Source organism: Poecilia reticulata, chromosome 6 (assembly GCF_904066995.2).
Source record: "Poecilia reticulata chromosome 6, P_reticulata-male-v2, whole genome shotgun sequence".
Taxonomy (NCBI): Eukaryota; Metazoa; Chordata; class Actinopteri; order Cyprinodontiformes; family Poeciliidae; genus Poecilia; species Poecilia reticulata.
Genome location: NC_088835.1, coordinates 3,905,053 through 3,926,138, shown reverse-complemented (window position 1 = coordinate 3,926,138; position 21,086 = coordinate 3,905,053). Strand labels below are relative to the sequence as shown.

General features: G+C 39.9%; 1 protein-coding gene and 1 long non-coding RNA gene across 8 annotated transcripts in view; one reads left to right on the top strand and one right to left on the bottom strand.

Annotated features, from left to right (window-relative positions):
• The window catches only part of LOC145551906 (uncharacterized), a 133,509-nt gene extending 130,382 nt beyond the window's left edge, over positions 1 to 3,127 (bottom strand). Inside the window, exon 1 of the long non-coding RNA XR_014087776.1 lies at positions 2,852 to 3,127. This is a non-coding gene — a long non-coding RNA (uncharacterized LOC145551906). The remainder of the gene's footprint in view (positions 1 to 2,851) is intronic.
• The window catches only part of cadps2 (Ca++-dependent secretion activator 2), a 280,025-nt gene that overhangs the window by 144,339 nt on the left and 114,600 nt on the right, over positions 1 to 21,086 (top strand). For all 7 annotated transcript variants that reach the window (XM_081607676.1, XM_081607675.1, XM_081607679.1 and 4 more), the window contains exon 13: positions 8,804 to 8,991. In XM_081607676.1, the coding sequence (XP_081463802.1) occupies positions 8,804 to 8,991 (188 nt within the window). The remainder of the gene's footprint in view (positions 1 to 8,803; positions 8,992 to 21,086) is intronic.

Below are 21,086 nucleotides of genomic sequence, written 5' to 3'. Positions count from 1 at the left end.
AGATCACCACAAGTATACGGCCTAAACCTTGTGTCTTTGTTGTAATAGTACTCTCGTTTTTGTTCTTCACGATGGAGAAGAACAGTCTCAAAAGCAGCGTCCATCCGTGTAGCCAGTGCTGAACCATAGTTTTGTGGGCAATCAGAAACCTTTGGAGATGAAATATGGGCATTAGCAGGTAGTCGGGGTTCTCGTCCATGAGCAAGGAAATATGGTGAGTACCTCATACTCGAGTGAGGAGTAGAGTTGAAAGAAAGTACTACAGCAGAGAGGTAGTGGTCCCACTCGCCTCCATAGTCCTGAATGAGTCGGGCCAACTGCTCTTTCAGAGTCCGATTAAACCGTTCAACCATACCATTCCCTATTGGGTGATATGGAGAGGTTCTTTTCTTTGTCATTTGTAGTCTCTGACAAATTGTGTGAATAATTTCAGACTCATATTGTCGTTCCTGATCTGACAACAGTTCCTCAGGAACACCATGTTCAGGTATGTACCATTCACACAGTAACTGTGCTACTGTGGCAGCCTTTTGGTCAGACATAGCATAGGCATTTACATACTTGGTAAAATGGTCCTGTACCACAAACACATATCTATTACCAAGAGAGGTAACCGGAAGTTCAGTAATGTCCGTACAGACCAACTGAAATGGTCTGTCAGTCTGAATAGATTGCAAAGGGGCTTTGTGCTTTGGTACAGCTTTTCGGAAAGCTTCACGTCTTGCACAGATTACAGAAGTTTTCAATATCAGATCTCATTCCTGGCCAATAACACACTGTCAATGCCTTCTTAAATGTACGCTCAGCACTGTAATGACCAGAACAAGGATTACCATGTAGAAAATGCATTGTTTCTGTAACAAGTGCAGGTGGAATTAACACTTGACAGACCTTGGGTTTCCCCGGTGCACTCTGACCTTTGCGACAAAGCAAATCATTGCATAGCAATAACTTAGGAAACTGCCACCAAAGTTTTCTCTGAACTCTACCTTTTACCTGTCTGAGGTAGGGACGTTTCTTGTTTTTTACCCAGGTATACACTTCAAAGAAAACAGGATCAGAGTGTTGTGCGCATACAATGTCCATATTTTGATTGGATAATGTCTGTTGTAATGTGGCAAACCCCATATTGACATGTCCTATCGTTGTCCACACAACACACTTGTGGTACAACGTTGGTCATCTCTGAATGTTCAGGGCCTGAACATGGCAACTCGGCCAGTGAAACAGATTTTTCCATATCACAAGGACAAGAGTGACCATCAGGCATTGCTGAAACTGTCACCTCAGTTGAGTCCTGCACCAATGGTATCCGTGACATGGCATCGGCATTTGTGTGTTTCTTGCAATCTCTGTGAGTGATTGTCCATTGATACGGGTCCAACTCCAATGCCCAACGACCCCTGCGTCCGGTAGGGTCATGCGTGACATCCATCTTCCTTAAGCTGAGTAAAGGACGATGATCAGTGATGATTGTAAAAGGATTGCAACTCAGATAATGTTTATAGTGTCTAATTGACCACACAATGGCATACAGTTCTTTGTCATATGTAGACCACTTTCTCTCTGTTTTAGAAAGTACATGACTTGCAAAAGATACAACCCTTTCTTGTCCCTGTTGTATCTGAGACAGTACAGCGCCAACTGCAAAATTAGATGCATCTGTACTCAAAATAAATGGTTGGTCAAAGTTGGGAAATGCCATTATTGGAGGTGAAGTCAGTGCATCCTTAAGTGCTTGAAAAGCGGCAGAACAGTCATCTGTCCATTCAAACACCACTTGTTTTTGGGTAAGCCTATGCAGAGGCTGAGCAATGAAGGCATATTTATGTACAAAACGTCTATAATATGAACACAGCCCCAAAAAGGCTGTACTTCAGCAACTTCACAGCAAGTTTGCAAAAGTCACATTTCTTAGGGTTTAACTTCAAAAAGACTTGTCAAAAATGAATGAGAATGTCTGTGAGATTGCCTATGTGATCTTCAAAGGTTTTTCCCATGCAAATGATGTCATCCAAATAAATGACACAAGTTGTCCAGTGCAGTCCTCTCAGAACCAGCTCCATGAGCCTTTGGAAAGTCGGAGGTGAGTTTTAAAGCCCCATTGGCATGACCTTAAATTGGTACAAGCCGTCACCTGTCGCAAACACAGTCTTCTGTCTGTCTGCTGCATCCATTTGTACTTGCCAGTACCCGCTAGACATGTCCATGGTAGAAAAGTACTGCAAACCATAAAGCGCATCTAGACTGTCATCAACTCTCGGTAAGGGGTGAGCGTCAGTAATGGTGACAGAGTTAAGTTTACGAAAAAAGTTTCAATCTGCATAGCAAACCTTAGTTCAGTCTCCAGTGTGTCAACCCCCTGCTCGTGACATCACAGCTGAAGGTATGGATCAAGTCCAGCAACAAAGCGTCAAAATTTTTCTCCCTTTTTAGCATTATCACCGTAAGTCGGAAAAGCTTCTTCAACCAAACGGTAAATCTCAGCAGCAAACACAGGAAGGGGTTCACCAGGAAGGTCACTGCGTGCATTAATGTAGCTCTGGAAAGTCGACAAATAAGCAGTTTGTCCAAAAACGCTCTTCAGCTTCTCCTTTGTGGCTGAATAGTCAGCTTTTACTGCACCAGATAGGCTATCCCAGTAACTAAAAGCAGCACCCCCTAAACATGTAGGTAGCAGCTTCACCAAACTATCCTCAGTGGTATCGGGATCAGCAGCAACAGTCACTTCAAAACGTCTGCACCATTTTGAAAAATCCTCTTTTCCGTCCCCCATGAAAATGTGGCTGTAGTGCGGCCTGGCCCGACTACGTATAGAATGAAAAGGTAATTGATCCCAAAAACTACTCACCATAGTTGTGTATTCGTCTCCGTAACCGGCAGTAGGATGAGAGACAGAGCAAAAAGAAAAAGTCCGTCTTCAGCAGCCGCTATATACGCCGCTCAGCACGTGCAGCATGAGCTATCTGTGGTTTGCATGCGTAGCATGTGCTCACCTCTCCAATCGCTGAAAGCGTCCACAACCCGCTGCCACCAGTGTAACACTGCGTAGTGATCTAAATCAGTGTCATCATAAAATAGGAGGTCGTGGGTAGAGAAAGAGCAGACACTGAGAGGGAATAGCGTAGCTGCGTAGACTTTTATTCAAAAGTGTAACCGAACAGCCTAACGTCTCAGCCCCTCATTAGAAGAAGCCCCCAAAGAAGAAAAAAACCCTCGAAGAAGAAAGAAACATATCCTCCCAAAGGCACAGCGCCCCCACTCATCCACAGAACATCCCCAGCGAACAACCAATCTCACATGAAACCATATTAATTGAAAAGGAAAAATAAATCATCTTACAATATTGTTTCAAGACCAGTTGACACTGATTTAACGGAAATGGCTATTATTGCATGTGATTTCCTGCCATAGATAGATACACTTTATTTTCAAAAGAACACATAACACTGGAACTGATGAACTAAATAAACAAAACAAAAATAAAAATAAAATGGATTCTCAGTCTCCATTAACGAAAAGCGTACTTGAATAAAAACTACAACATAAAACTAAAGCGGAAATAAATACTGCATTCAACCAAAAGAGTGCAGATTATGAAGTCTGTATACTATATTGTCCTTCAGTAATCACTAGATTTAAATAGAGAAGTCGGGAACATCCTGACGCAATAGTTCACACTACACGATTTTTTGCCCCTATTTTCCCCTTAAGATAATCTTAGATCTAAGATTGTCGCTGGTGATTTTGTAACCGATCATCCTGCAGTGTGTGGTGTGTTACGGTAGATCGTCGTGGCCGCTCCGATCTAAATCAGGGATTCCCCCGACTGGAAGCGTCAATGCAGCCCTTTGAATGTGGCAGGTAGCCAATCAGAAAGTGTGGATTCTCCTCCGTGTTTTCTGAGTGGAAATTATGGAGGGGAATCCCAAACAGCTGACACGGTGCAACCCGAAGTCCAGCGGATATTGGAGATGATATGTGGAAACAACATTAATATTTATTCAGCATTTCGTGCAAATAATATAGAAATGACAAGGGGAAGAACTGGAGCCAAATTGCTACCTCAGTTGATAAACCCGGTAAGTTTTCAGCTGTTCTTCGTTAACGTAACATAAATAGGTTATAATGATTTTCATTCAGTCAGGACTTTATGCTGACTCTAGCCACATGCATCACAGGTAGATTCTAGTAAAGCATTGATTATTTCCTGATTTTAAAATTAGTTAACTGGACTTGTAGCCATTATTTTGTGCCCATGTGGCTGGACACCACACGGCACGACGAACCCGATCGAACCGTTATACCTGGGATTTCTGTCGACTAATGTGTCTCAGGTTTTGAAAATGGGCCGACTGTCGGCCTACAACTCGTGTAATGTGCACTGGACATTACACTTAGGAAATAGGAAGGGAGGGTCAGTGGAGAGCACTGGAGTTGAGCCTTTTTTCATTCAGTGTCATCAACAGAAAGAAAAAAAGGCAGGAAGCCTATAATTAAAATGAGGTCGATAGGTTTAATTTATCGTGCGATTAATTGATTTATCGTTAATCAATCAATCAATCAATCAAATTTTATTTGTATAGCACATTTCAGCAGCAAGGCATTTCAAAGTGCTTTACAAAATTAAAATAAAAACAGCATGTGACATTAAATAAACTGTGAGAAAGAGAGAAAACAAACAAAAAAAACATTGAAACCCCTTTAGGACTTCAGTTAAACGCCGTTTAACTGGGATTCTAACCCTCAGGGACTTTAGTCAAAAACACCGTTTGACAAGGACTCCAACCTCTAGGTGTTTAGTTGAAACTCCGTCAACTGGGACTCTAAACCCCGTAGAACTTTAGTTAAACGTTGTTTAACTGGGACGTTTTCCAGGGGGCTTTACATCATTAAAACGTAGAAAAGAAATAAAAAGAAATTAAAAACATTAAAGACATAAAAACATGGAAGACATCAAAACCCGCACTCTAACCCTAATTTAGCCATAAGCAACTCTAAACAGGTGGGTTTTAAGTTGAGATTTAAAGGCACTCAGTGTTTCAGCCGTTTTACAGTTTTCTGGAAGTTTGTTCCAAATCTGTGGTGCATAGAAACTGAATGCTGCTTCTCCTCGTTTGGTTCTGGTTCTGGGGATGCAGAGCAAACCAGAACCAGAAGATCTGAGGGGTCTAGACGGTTGGTACAACAATAACAGATCTTTAAGGTATTGTGGTGCTAAACCGTTCAGTGATTTATAAACTAACATCAGTATTTTAAAGTCTATTCTCTGAGCTACAGGGAGCCAGTGTAGGGACTTTAAAACTGGTGTTATGTGCTCTATCTTCCTGGTTTTAGTGAGAACCCGAGCAGCCCAGTCTTCTAGGCGACAGGCCTAGAAGACTGGGCTTTTAATAAAAATGCAAGTCCAAAATGTTATCGTCCCTTTAGTCACTTTAAAAATTTAAATTAGATTATGATGAGATTTTTTTGACCCAGTCAGTCAAAATGACAGACAACAAAAAGTCTAGCGCAGCAACTGCAACATAGAAACTTGATTGTGAAAAATATTTTAAAATCATGTTAGTCCTTTAAATTTGAAATTATTAGGTTTCTTATTAGGAAAGACACCACATATGACTACATGTAAAATTGTGGTTGTGACAGGATACAATCTGAATAAAAAACCTTTAAGAGGTGAAAATCCTACAGTGGTGTTTTCTGACTCACCCACACTTGTACTACAGCTCAATTTAAAGCTGCTGTGAAGGTGGAACCAAGAAGACAGCTTTTGCTTAGAAAACCAGTCACAACTGAATGCTGATGTTCTGGGTTCATAAACCAAATATTTTGTCTCGTTTTATTTATTAATAATGAATGTATGACTGCTTCATTTTGTTTTCCATGTTCACATAATTGCACAGAAATCAGATCTGTTTTTTCAGTCACCTCAAGGCAGTTTACTTTAAAACTATTTGACCAAATTCAGTCAAGTCATATGCAGTCATTTCATTCCAACTCAACTGAGCCAAAGGATCTGCTGTGGCCGTGATGGAGCTTCAGTTCTCATGCTTTTGGTTAGATTGTGATCTCTGACTGGTTTTTCTCTGGATGTGCTCTCAGGTTTATTCTTCCATTTGCTTTCACGTCTGGTTCCATTCTGGTAAATTATTGAATGGCTCTGTTCCACACTATTACCAGAGTCAACAGAAGCTACAGGAACAGCATTGTTTTTTACATTTATTTTTATTCCTGCATTAATTCCCAGAGTTGTGACTTGAGACAATATTTTGGTTCAGAGATTGAGAGAAACGATCCGAAATGATCTTTGAGTCAAACCAAAAAAAGAAGAATGGATAAAAGAAAACAGGCAAAAGTGTTTGTAGTTTCAGAGCTGCCACTGCTTGGACTGATCTTGGGTTGAGCCGTCCCTCAGAGGGGGGCGGCAGACGCTGTTGCTCTGACACAGAGACGCACAGCCACGGCTGATGGAAACCTAACGAGGCAGTCTGCTTGTTAGCTGCTAATTGAGCGGTCAGAGCCAAGACTGGAGTGCGCCATCTGTTTGTCACAGAGGAACATCTTGTCGCTTCACGCCCATCAGTGAGCCCCCTTCTCTCTCTGTGGTGTGATATTAATAGCTTGTGCCCAGAGAGAAAAATCAAGAAAGAAACTTAAGTAAAGTGATGAAGGGAGGAGGGTCAATAAAAGGTCTACAGAGGAGAATTTTGACACATTTAAACCCAATAGGAAGCAGCCTCGCAATGAGACCATAAATATATTTTCTAAAAATAACTTTTTTTCAAATTTATGTCTTTTTTATAACTTATATTTTCAATTTACTTGAAGCTAATGTTGTAAAGCTGTTTACATTATTGCATTTCTCAACATTTTCCTTGCTATGCCAGTGTTCTGGTTATGATGTGTGTTTTGCAGCCTAGTGCATTTCCTTCTCTTCTTGTGCAGATTGCTTTTTCATATTAAAGGTGTTTAATATGTTCCATAGCAAAAGAACACTGATCTTGTTTTCAGTGTCACTCTTTACCAGTCCAGAGAGGCTCGACAGATCCCAGGTCCCTGGTCTCTGGACCTGTTTGAGTTATTTTGGTGAATTGGTTGTGAAAAATCGGGGTAGATATGATTAGTCTGAATGGAAACATGACAAAAGCTGCTCAGCAATTATAAGACCGCTTCGTTTGCTCTAATTCTAAATAAAGCCTTTCTGTTGATGATTGAGTAGGAAGAAAGTCATTTTCAGCAAATTATTTTATAATAAAGTATAAATAAATATTTAATTTTTGAATGACCTCCCCTCTGTTATCTCCTGGAAGACAATCAGAGCTCAACTTGTTCTAACAGTAATAAATAAATGCAAATCTTCCAGAGATGTGAATGATTCTGCGCAGACATACTCAGCAGTTAGCTGGGACTAACAGAACGCAGACATGTGTGTGTGCAGGTGTGTGTTCTCACCGTCTGCAGACTAAACAGATTACCTGCCAAGTTTCCCATGAAGGTTTTATCAGCCAAAAGAATAACATGTATGAAAACCAACTGACAATATGAATATAGATATTTCTTCTTAGCTTTCAGGATGTGTCTTAATATTGTAATGTCTGGTTGAGTTTTGGTCTTCAGAAGGAACCAACTGTTCTGAAGGTGAAACAGTTTCTCTGCTGCTCATCTTCCTTCCTGGGTCACCGGTCGCTTGGCACTGAGCTGCGGCTGTCAGCCAGAGGGAGCTCACTGTGCGTGGGTGTGTGTGTGCGTGCGTGTGTGTGTGTGTGTGTGTGTGTGCGCGTAGGCGTGTACGCGTGCGTGGGTGTGTGTATGTGGAACCAGCTCAGTGCTAATTTGTTAATGTTTTTCAGTGCAGAATGTTAATTAGTGTTGTAAGCTTCATGCCTAATTTAGTGATTACACACCAGATAAATGAACTAATGTAAATCTCAGGATCTTTAAATTGTTCCACACCTTTCAACCTGACACATTACATATTCTTCGTAAACCTATAGACAAACTGTTACGTCAACCTCTTACACCTTGACCCATCTTATTTGTTTCATAATCTAATAGGTTTTTTTCTGTCTACAGTCCATATACTAGTTCACTCTGTCCATTAGTATTTGGACAGAGTCACCTTTTTTCTCATTTTGGTTATGTACAATAAATTTTAAATGATACAATTCAGATCAAGTGCAGACTTCCAGTTTTAACTTTAGGTTGAACTAAAACTTGCATAAAAATGTGAGGAACTAAATGTTTTTCAACACAATCACTTCATCTCAGGGCGTCAAACGTTTTCTCTCCAACCAGTTCATAGGACAACTGCAAATCCTCCATTACATGCTTTTCAAAAAGAGGCTATATTATTGGAGTTCAAGTGATCAGTGTAAGCCCCGCCCATTGGCTTTGATCTCTGGTTTTGACTGATAAAATTATTTCATAATGATGCTGCAGAAACAGGAACAATGAATCTACATTTATTTAATTATCTGCATCAACTTGTTTAAGTTTACATTTTAATGATTTAATGAGATATTTAATACACTGTTTGCTAAATAAATTAAACAATTATTTATTTGCATATTTAATCAAAGATCTAAGGATGTATTCATTTAAGTTTGTCTTTTAACTTTGTACTTTATTTCTTCATATATTGTGCAATCTTTTAGTTCAACCCACTGAATCAAAGCTGAAGGTTTGCACTTCAGCTGCATCTGAGTTGCTTTATTTCAAATCCATTGTGGTAATATACAGAACTCTGTCCAGGTATTTATGGTAGTGTATGTAGCAGCAGGTTAATTGTCATGCTTGTCCTCAGGGCTGGTTCAGTCCCGGCCAGGTGTTTGTCCTGGATGAGTACTGCGCCCGGTACGGGGTTCGAGGTTGCCACCGCCACTTGAGCTACCTGAAGGATCTCATGGACTACGCCGAGAACAGCGTGCTGGTTGACCCCATGCTGCTGCATTACAGCTATGCTTTCTGTGCCTCACATATCCATGGAAACAGGTACCCGAGCATTATCATGACGGAATAACTTTGGTCAGGGTGTTGTCTACCACATCAGATACAAACATTTGATTCCTAGTTACCCCAAGTATGTGGGACTTCCTGCTACTGTCCTAATTTTTTCAGTTTTTGCTGGATGGCCCAGAGCTGCTTTGAGTTGGTTAAGAAAAAAAAACTGAGCAAGTAATGATCATATGTGAGGTTCTTCAAAGCTCCACTCTTTGTCCATTTTTGTTTCTCTCAACATTTCACTTCTATCTAATGGGTGTTAGAAAATGATTGTGATTAGTTAAGTACAAGTTGATTATTGCAAACAGTCCTCAGTATGAATTACTTGCTCAGTTTTTTTCTTAACCAACTAAGAATGAATGGTTGATCATTTGATCAGTTCCTCAGTATTTGAGTAAACTTTTTAACCAAATACGTTTTTCTTTTACTTGAGTAATTCTTGGATGGCTACTTTTTACTTTTACTTGAATAAAAATATATTGATGTAGTGCTACTCTTACTTGAGTATAATTTTTGAGTTCTCCAGCCATCACTGCATACATCATGAGTTTTTATTTTAGCTTATCTACCATCTCTGATCTGTTTTTATGTTCAACACATAATAAAAATACTTAGTAATATTTTAGGTCTTTTTTTAGCTGTATGTTTGTTTATCAGAAGTCAAAGTGTCACCATGACATTCATCAACTTGATCACATATTTTATGTTGTCCTATAACATGCAGCCTTATTGTTCAATCAAAATGCAAAGGTGCTGTATGGAGGTTTTATAGTAGCACATGTTTCCATCCAAGTGAGAGAAGTTTGGGTAACACACTGAAAACCTGTATATTACAGATAATGTAACATATACAGGGTTTCCCCCAGTGTATTATAGGCCTGGCAGCCCGCCATGCTTTACTAGCGCCACCACCAGGCTAAGCCTTTTTTTTTCTTCTTTTTTTAGGAAAATAAAATAAAATAAAAATTGCCTTTTTTTTTTAAGCCGGATTGCAAGTGTTTCTGATGCTCCGATCGTTTCACTATCAGAGCAGATTTATTCCTAAAAGATATGTTTATAGTTAATGCATTTAAAGCCTGACCAATCACAGCGCTGGTCTCTGCTCGTTGCCTCGCGCGCTGCAGCAGCTGGATGTCTAAAGTTAACCTCAGCGCGGATCCCGCTCCTCCTTTCACTCGAACTGGACACAGGCTGACCGCTATGGATATTTACATCAAACCCCTGTGAGGAATTATGATTAGTTATGAAGAGTTATTGATTAAGGTAAGAGTTTAAACCCACCGCGTTAGCTCCGGTTAGCTCTGGTTGCGCAGCTCTACGTGAACCGCAGGAATAACTTGTAGTCGCGCTTTCAGAGGAGCTTTGAGGTGAGAATGATTTGTGTTTGTGAACAAAACATTATGCAGCGTTTCCATCTCAACACGCTGCCCAGCGTTTGGCCCTGTCTTCCCTGAAAAGTTTAGGTCTGGTTCCCGGTTAGCCGGTGCGTTAGCGGCTAACGACCCAGCGCTAATCACTCATCGTGCAGGTTTAACCCGGTGAGGAACTTTCGCTCTCCTCGCAGTCACGCATCACGCTGATTTTATATTATTTTATTATTATTACTAGTATTATTTTTCCGGTTACACTAAGCACCAAACCGTATCAAATGTTTTGCCCACTTAGTCAGACAGTTAATGCGCGCGGCCACCGGACATCTGAAAAACTCGTCCAGAAACTAGTTTTTAACAAGGGTTAAAAACCCTTGTTAAAAACTCAACAGACACGAAATGGAAGAGCTACTAAAGTTACATTAGCAGCATTGAATTAAATCTCCCATTTGTTGCGCATCTCTGCGCAGTGCAGCGGATTACCACATCATGCAGGGCCGGTCCAAGGCTGCATGAGGCCTAGAGCTGAATATGACTTAGGGGCCCCTTTTGTTGCTAAAAACATCAGCACCTCTAACAGCTTCTGTGTTTGATTGAGTGAAATCTAGGACTGGGGGAGTAGTTTAACTGGCAAACCTAAAATGCAATACATTATAACTGCAGTTTACTAATTTGTGAACAAACAAAGCTGAAATGCAAAGATTAAAATAACAGCCTCAGATTGTAGCTGTGGTAACAAACCAATCTGACTATGAACATTGTTCTTTGAACTTCTATAAAATAAACTTGCCAGCTCCTTAAAATCTAACATATAAATGTTAAATAATTTAAAGTCTTTTAATTTATATATGCTGAAACCATTATGTCAAATTTAGCAGCATTGATAATCTCAATAAACAAATGCTACATTTATATATCTGTGGTCTGTGTTAAAATATTAGCATTTATGGGGCACCTGAAGCTCTGGGGGGCCTGATGGAGCCGCTGACTTAATTTGGATTGAACAGAAGTGGACATAATTGATATTTATTTTAATTGTGTTTTTTGATTAGTTGTTTTTAAGGCTAGTTGTGGGTTTATATAGCAGTTCACAGATTATGTTTTCCCATAACATATAATTACCCAGAGATATTTTTACTTTTATTGTCTACTTAACATTTAATACAAAAACACGGTGGACCGCCAGTGGACCGCCTCGGGGGAAACCTTGATATAGTTTTGAACTGGACTGAAATCAAGTTAAGTAGCTGAGATTCTACTAATCAAGACCTTAAGTCTAAAACTTTTAAAAAAAATCCTGAATTGGACTACAAGTCTGTGTTTAAATTAAAGTCCCCACAATTCTGATGTCATGTGTGGTTTGCATTCAAAGCTATGATATAATTTCACCAATTGCTCACAGGAACTTTATTGGTTCACCAATAAAGTGAATTAGGCCCTGTTAACATGGAGCGGGTTTTCAGTGAAACCGTAACGTCTGAGTTGAGATCCAGCCTCCAGGTCTCAGAGTAGATTTTTTCTGTATGGAATATCCCTGGTAGAGGTGCGATGTGCTCCGCAGGTGTGAAAGCACACATCTACAGGACTCGTGCCTGTAGAGTTTGCTCGACGCATGCATGAGCAGACAACAGCAAAACCAATCATGGTCTGCATTGTGCTATGAGCTGCATGACTGACTCATCCTCTCATACAGATTATACGTGCGTCATAGAGATGAACTTTGTGTTTAATACAGATACCACAGTGATCTGTGAGGTCAAAGTGATTTGACGACATACTAAAACCACAGGGCCATCTAGTGCCCTGGCATGACAACTACAGGTGTCTTGGTGGTTGTCTAAACTGTGATGATGTGTTTTGAACGTTGAACTGTTCCCCAATCAACATCCAAAAATACTGTAATTTTACAGCCAGCATGTGAGCACAGCCTGACTGTAGACTTCTGTTCATATGATGGCAAAATATAACATAAGCCGCAGTAATGAATAAAATCAGTTATTAGAAGAACTTTACTTTTAAAACTTACATGGTAGCTCTAATATTAACAAAGAGCCCAGTACAAAGTTACAGTGGTTGCTTTTCACATTGTTTAACATCATTTCTTCTGCTTGAATCTCCTCTTCACTTCCTGCCCCCTCTGCTCTTAACAAGCAGGTAATTACTGATATCTGTGCTTTCTCTCTTTGTTGACTCATTTAGTCAATTAGAAAGTGTAATGATTAGCTTCTTCAGTTAATCATCAGATATTACCCGACGCGGGGCGGGAGGGATTACTGGAACTGGCTTTTTGTCAGTTGGAGCTCTAATTTGAATAAATGTTCATTCAGGACTCGCCTGAGTGGGTGTAGAAGGGGGGCAAAGAGATTTTGGATTACTGGCAGGCTTAATGGTGGCAAGAAAAAAGAATTAATTGTAGAAATGCAAAACTCCCTGGAGGGTTCTTTTGAGAGGAGAAACAGAATGAACCACTGAAGAAAACTTGTCGAATGCATTCAGACAATATTATACTGTACTGTATTATACTGTGTAATTCTCTGTTTGGTTCCAAAACTTAGTAGCCATCATGATTAATTGTTAATCATTTCAATTAGCTTTGTAGTAAGTAATATTCACATCAATGTAGATACAAAAACCTTTTTACAGTTTTAATAGTGACAACAATGCAGCTCACTGGTTTTGCTCCTAGGAGAAATTTAGTCTCATTTAAGAAGTTAGGCTATATTTTGTAAATGGATTACAGTTATAGCTACCGATACACTGATGCCCCTAACATTTATTTAAATCAGTGGTCCCCAACCCCCGGTCCGTGGATCGGTACCGGTTGGTACCGATCCACGTACTGGGGCCCGGTTGGTACCGGGCCCCGCAAGAAATAATGAAATATTTCCATTTTATGTATTATTTGAGTCTGGAGGATCTTTTATTTTGAAAATCCTTTAACCGGATTCTCTCGGTTACTTGCGCGCCAACATTGAGCCCACAAGCAGCAAAATGAGTAAGAAACAGATCAGATGTCTTTGGAAAGTTTCTTTGCAAAGGGGAAAAGGCCCAGAGAAGAGACAGGAGAATGGATTTATCCCGGACCGGTAGGTGAGTCCCACATTACAAGCCGCTCTGCGTAACATGCAGCGACCGGCTGCTAATGAGGCAATAAAGCTTCAAGCTGCTTCGCCACGTAGAGACCAAGCAGGTTGTGGATATAAGCAACTCTTCGGATGTTATTGTCTCCCATCACTCCCAGATGGGACCGTCTGGTTGCAGAGAAACAAGCTCAGGGCTCCGTTAGTCATTATCGTGAGTTAAAATTTTCATGAAAGTAAAATGTTCGTTTTTGTGGCGTATCTGTATCTTATTTTGAAGGGATATGTAAAAGTTAACATAGCGACCAGAGTCAGAGAGCGTTTGGGCAGTGGTCGTGAGGAGAGGAGTAGAGCTTGTGAGTCTTAAGTCTGGTTTAGACGGAAAGATTTAAGAATGCCAGCTGATTCTCCAAACCTCTGTGACCACAGAGCTGATAAAAGTCCAACAAGTTCGATCGGTTCGTGTCTCCAGCCACACGGCAGGAGCAACACGAACTGATTCCAGTCACGAACATCCCGATTCCAGAAGAAAATCCACAAAACCCCCAACATCGCATACAGGAATTTAGAATAACCAAACACGGATGACGATGTTGAAACAATAGTGATAGTTTGTGGAGTCATTTTAAGAGATAAAAGACGTAACAAAAAGAAAAGGCGGTGGATAAAAGACGACGGGAGCAGCCGCTCTATTTGCTGCACTAGGATTTGGAGGTGGATATGTTTTTTCATAGTTAACATTTTTAACTGAATAAACATAAACATATATAATAAGGACCTTTACATAAAATAATAAACATTTCTACATATCTCCAATATCCACCGGACTCTCAGTTGCGCGATATGTTGATATGTCAGCTGTTTGGGATTCCCCTCTGTTCTTACGTCACCGCGCTTTCTGATTGGCTACCTGTCACATTCAGCAGGTTGGATTCTCGTTCCCAGACAGGGAAAACCTCACAGGCTGCGATAAGAAGTCCAAGACAACCCCAAATTGGGTATATTCATGATTTAGCGGGAACACCAACAAGGCCTTATCTGACGGTTCGCCCCCCACCCCCTCCCACCGGGCCGCAGCAAAATTTTCCAAGTCTTGACCGGTCTGCGGTAATAAAAAGGTTGGGGACCACTGATTTAAATGACCAAAATTTTGCTCCGTCTTCATTGGTCAGTTTACTAACCAGTAGTTGATTGGGTTGGAAGTCCAGATGGTGCTATACTTTCTCCCTAATGTATCAGGACACATGTAGAAACTGATACTAGTGGGATAGTTCTGATCAACTTCCATAATTTCCATACTATAAGCTGCTACTTTTTTCAGACTTTGAAGACTGCAGTGCGGTGAATATCCGACTTCTTACCAAGAAAAGGTGGACTGCTGTGTGACGAAGAGATAGATCAAAGTGTTATTGAGAGCGACAACCATAGAGACACTGAGGAAGAGTGTGTGAGACCAGGGAAGCACAAAAACCCTCACTGCATCTGACTCACACAAACACAGCCACATCCCCAGATCGCCTCATGCTGGCGGTGCACAAAGCCAACACAATGCGCCCGGCCCACACAAATACAGGCCACATGCATGCCGTGGACATGGCCCACAGAACCCGCAATGTGGCTCCTGACGCTCAGTTCCTCACCCACATAAACAGCAAATCTGACCGACATGAAGCCCAGCACACACACAATGCTATGGCTTATTTGTTAGAAATTCCTCTAAATAATAAAAACAAAGCCTTCCTGTGTGAAGGAAACTCTTTCCTGCTGGTTCCTTGGCTCAGGTCCTGAGTCCAGAGGAGGACGAGGTGAAGCGACAACATTTGCTTCATGTCTACTGTTTGTAGTAAACGTTTCAACAAGATCTAGGAGAACAGTGAGTCTGCTGGGAATAAGAATCTGCTTTAAAGATCCTGCCTTCTTTAAGGATGCAGCAGAATGGAACTGAGAGAGCTCTGCAGGTCAGCAGCAGCTTCATGGAGGGACACACACATCCATCAGACAGAGCATAATGGGATCATCAAGTTTTATCATCAAGTTTATTTGTATAACATATTTCAGCAACTAGGCAGTTCAAAGTGTTTTACATGATGAAAACAAAAATCAACAATTGAAACATTACATTTTTCCAAGTGGCATCGTTACACATCAGAATGTTGATTAATGTTTCATTTATTATGGTTCAACAGAAACCCAGGTGGGTTTTTAGTCTAGATTTAAAGAATATTAGTGTTTCAACTGTCTTGTGATTTTCTGGAAGTTTGTTCCAGATTTGTGGTGCATAGAAGCTGAATGCTGCTTCTCAATGTTTGTTTCTGGTTCTGGGGATGCAGAACAGACCAGAACCAGAAAACCTGAGAGATGTGGACAACAGCAGATTTTTAATGCATTGTTGTGCTAAGCTGTTCAGTGATTTATAAACTAGCAGCAGTATTTTAGTCTATTCTCTCAGTGGAAGGACTTTAGAACTGGCTCAAGTGCTCTCTCTTCCTGGTTTTAGTCAGAACACTAGCAGCAGCGTTTGGGATCAGCTGCAGCTGGAGGATTGATTTTTTTTTAGGCAGATCTGTGAATACACTGCTGCAGAAATCAATCAGACTTAAGATAAACACATGGATGAGTTTCTCTCAATCTTGCTGAGACATTGGTGATTTAAATCTGGAAATGTTCCTCAGGCCATAGAAGGCCAACTTTGTAACTTTCTTTATGTGACTCTGAAGGTTCAGATTTGAGTCCACCTCCGCACCGAGATTTGTTGTTCTCTATTTCCCAGCTGTAATAACTGAAGCTGTGTGTTGACTCTAGATTAACGGTTCTCAACGTGGGCGGTACCGGCCCCCAGGGGGCGTTCAGGGGGCGCTGGGACAAAAGAAAATCTCTCTTGTAAACATGTAATTACTAAAATCACGACATCCTCACTGTGTATCCCTCTGAAAAATGAACCCATTTAAACAACGAAATCCGTCCATGGGTGATACCTCGATAGAGAGCGTTCATTTTATAGCGTTAACACGGTGCTGTAAGTGGTCCGGTATGAAACGGGGGTGATAGAACAACACAGCACTTTTAAATTTCAATAATCAGAATGCAGAAATTGTTTTCGTTGTTTCAAAAGGTTTATGTCAGTCTGCCTTTTCCCCATCGATACGCTTCCCGACCGCCCTGCATCTTAGGGGGTTAAAAAAAAAGACGTGCACATTGCACAAAACTCTGAAACAGGAGAAACGGGACATAAAACGGAGCAACGAACTAGATGTGAATTATGGCATAAAATCAGAGAATCTGACGCTGAACAGCAGTGGTGGGAAGTAACGAAGTACAAGTACTTCGTTACTGTACTTAAGTACAGTTTTCGTGTATCTGTACTGTACTTAAGTAGATTTAATAATGGCTACTTTCTACTTTTACTTCACTACATTTTACAGTAAGTATCTGTACTTTCTACTTCACTACATTTCTACAAAACTGTCGCGTTACTCGTTACATCCAAGTCGCGTTGTTCTTTTCTTCCGTTAAAATGTGAAGTTCAGGGATTTAAGGTGGCGCCGTAAAATCCAAGCAATAACGTGACTTAGTGTCTGTTGTCACCCATCGGCTCCACCTTTACTCGCACGCGGAGCTCCAAGACATGCGCAGTGGTTTCCTCTGAGCGGGAGGATATGTCTGTCAAATCGATAATAGCTGCATAAATCAAAAGATATGGCGACATGTAAAATCAGCAGCGCTTCGCTTTCACAGACGGCGGGACTTCGTCCAACTTTTAGCGTCACTTGGAAGGAAAGCTTAAAGAAAGGTAAGATCTGTGGAGGTGATGCTAGCAAAGGATCACGTCCACAGAGACACATGTTGCATCTGCGATGAAAAAAAGTTGTCACTCATGTGCTGAATTATTGTGTTGACTGAGGTGTCGCATATATGGGAAAACGCTGTGACCAAAGTCTGCAATATAGTGGTATGACATTCAGGAACGATCCAATTCTTCTGGACGGATCTTTACTAAGTCCTAAGGACTGAAGCTTCACTTTGAGCACTTAGAGCCGTTCTTTGTTCTTGTGTACACTGCAGTTGATATATACTGCAGTAGATGTGTGTGTGTGTATATATATATATATATATATATATATATATATATATATATATATATACATTTAATCGCTGAATAAGTAAAAGTTGAACGTATGAACACAGAGCATGCTCATTGCTCATTGATTGATTTCGTCTCCTGTCATGGTGGCAAACATCGCAGTGGGAGGGAGGGTGAGAACAGTCACGGTGCTCATTCTGCTTAGTTACTTGTTGCGCCCTTGGACAGTGTTCATAGTTGAACGTTATTTACCGTTAGTTACGATGTTTCAGTTGTGGTTTCTGACCGCCCAGGGCGTTATTTTTCTAGGGATGGCAGGAGACCTCTGCGGATTGTAGCACAGCGATGAAAGCAAAACAGAATGAAGTGAGTTTTAATTGATACTGGTAAAATATATTTCAGCTCTAAGTATTTAATATCTAGGTGTTTTTATGGGAATGTGGATCTTTCAGATCAATCTGAGAACCAACTGTGATAGGTAAACTTAATTTTATTGTGTCATTTAGCGCGGGGCGCTGGTCTTGGTCTTGGGTTCGGTGGTCTTGACTACAACTCTGCTACATGGCTCCTTGGTTGCCTCCCCTCACCTTCTTTACATCCCCTTTCAGTTGGATTTCTTTCTAAATAAATGTCACTAATGAAGTTCATGTTATGTTTGGACAGGAGACAAGATGTTTCCATCCCTGAAATTATGATCCATAGAATCACATATCTAAGTCTAAACTGTTACAGAGAATAAACACAATAAGAACACGTTTAATCTGTGGTAGTGTTCATTAAAATGGCACATTTCCGATATATTAAAATTAAATACGATCGGCACACTTAATGATATTAGCGATTAGGTAATGCATTCAGCGAGTACTTTTACTTTTAATACTTAAGTATTTTTAAAAGCCAGTACTTTTTTACTTTTACTTAAGTAAAATGTTAATGTGCTACTTTGACTTTTACTTGAGTACATTTTTGACTGTGTATTTGTACTTTTACTTAAGTACATTTTTTGAGTACTTTCTCCACCACTGCTGAACAGTGAAAAATCAACACATGATGTGAAACATGACGATTAGACGGCGCAGCAGGTGATGAGTGAAGATTATTCGTCTTATAATGGATAAATGATAAAATAACTGTAGCAACAGGAAAGAAACTAAAGTGGACATAGCAATAAACCAAGAGAGGATAATACTAATCAAATGAAACTAAATGGAAATGAATGACGAACAAAATGCAAGAATAAACTAAGAAACTAAAGTAAATACAGAGGAATAAACTGGTATGGCAAGACCTTTAGAGCAATAATTAATACAGAGACTGTATGGCAAGAATAAACAGACACTATTTCCAGATAAAAGGTAAAATAATATTGTTGAAGTGTCATGGGTTTGTTGAGACCACATCTAGTACTGAGAATAAATATATCTTACAGACCATAACAGTAAAGAACTGATCACTTATTTATGTTTTTAATTAGATTTGATATATTTATTTCTTCAATATTATTTTTCATATCAGTGTTAATGTCATGAGGCTGATGACTCCATGACACTTTCAATTTGACTCATTAGGATTTGATTAAGAACCAGATTTGTTCTTTGTAATTTCTGTCCAGTAAAACTATTAATCTATAATCAATAGACAGGTCTATATAAAGATATAATCCATGTTTCTGTCTCATATTTGTATGACATTAAAGGACCTGGAACTTTTGTTTTTCCACTGAAAGCTCTGGTTTGCACAATAAATGCCATGTGGGTGAAGTTTTATGGATGATACTCTGATGTCCCATTCTCCTGAAGGCAGCACAGAGCTGCACCACCAGAAACTGACAAACACTGAAGAGAAGAAGAGCTATGATTAATGTAGTTTACAGTTCTATCCATGTTTTAATGTTGCAAATAGTTCAAAGTTTAAACTGGCATGTTGTACATTTTTTATCTGGTCATTTTGTGGATATACAGAAACAAGCATAAAAATTAAAACATCTACAATAATGATAGTAATATTAATAAGAAAATAATAGTCAGTGCAAAGTAGTCTACAAATTCTTTGGTGGGGGGCAGTGAGGGACCTGGATAAAAGCTAGGGGGGCCCTGGCCCAAAAAAGGTTGAGGATCACTGGTCTAGATGGTTCCTGTTTAGGTCCAAAGATAGTAATTTCAGTGTTGTTTCTGTTCAGCTGGAGAAAGTTGTGGCACATCCACACATTTATCTGGTCTAAGCATCCGTTTCAGCACTTGAATGGGTTCAGAGTCACCTGGTGACATCGTAATGTAGAGCTGTGTATCACCTGCATAATTATGGTAACTAATCTTATCTCCTGTTATAACCTGAGCCAGTGGGAGCATATAGATATTGAATAAGAGGGGTCCTAGGATTGAACTTTGAGGTACCCCACATGTGACTTCTCTATGCTTCACTGAGAAGTTACCTATTGAAACAAAGAAATCCCTAGAAGTTGGGTCTAGGGCTGGAAAGTCCTACCCAATATTGACGTATTACTGCTGTTTCAATAATATGTCATAGTCAATATCAGGGGTCCCCAAACTTTTTCCTGTGAGGGCCACATAACTTTTCCCTTCTCTGCTGGGGGCCGGAGTCAGTTTGTAACAGAAAAAGTGTGACGATTGCAGGAGTTCGTAAATGTACAAATGTATTGTTTTCCAGAAAGCACAATCAAAAAACCCTCTCTGGGTTCTTCACAGAACAAAAGTCAGGAAATAACACTATTTATTAAATATATACCGTATTTTCCAGACTATAAGCCGCAACCCCAAAGTTTTTTTTAAAAAAAAACAGTAGACATACACATATAAGCTGCAGATATCTGAGTCATAACAGGTCAATTGAATATCACATTTATTACGTTGAAAAAGAAAATTTTCCAAGTTTAGATTTAACTGAACTGATTACGGTAGTTTCCGAACCGTAACTGTAGCAGTAAAAGTGCTGATCCTTCGAGTTGCTACTAGCATGTGCTAAATGAAAATGGGCGCTTCCTTCTTCTTCTTCAGATCTCAACAGCAGCTTGCATCCATTATTGTTGCACTACTGCCATCTACTGGATCCTAATATCTATACCTCAAATTCTCATAATGATCCCAGTATTATTTTAAAAAACGAAAAATATTTTTCCCCTCAATGCTATTTAACATTCTCAAATTTCAATTCCCTATTAAAACCTAATTCCGTTTTAATGGGCGCTTTCTTTTATTTCCAATTTTGACTTCCAATGATTCACTTCCTGTTAAAGAGCCCCCTGGTGGTTGAAGAAAAATCCACATATAAGCGGCTTATAGTCCGGAAAATACGGTATATGAAAAAAAAATTGAAATGCTCTCTGGTATTGTTCAGGGGGTGCAAGTCACTATGTTCTTTATTCATTCTTTTAAATCTTGTTTTATGAACAAATCAAAAAGACAAACTGTACTGTCATGGTCTCTGATGGAACCCATACCAGAAATGCCTTTTCGTAGGCCTTCTGCTTTAATGTTGTCCTTATTAAGCAAAAGGTCATAACACATTTGTGTTTTCACTTCATTTTGTTCCTTCATT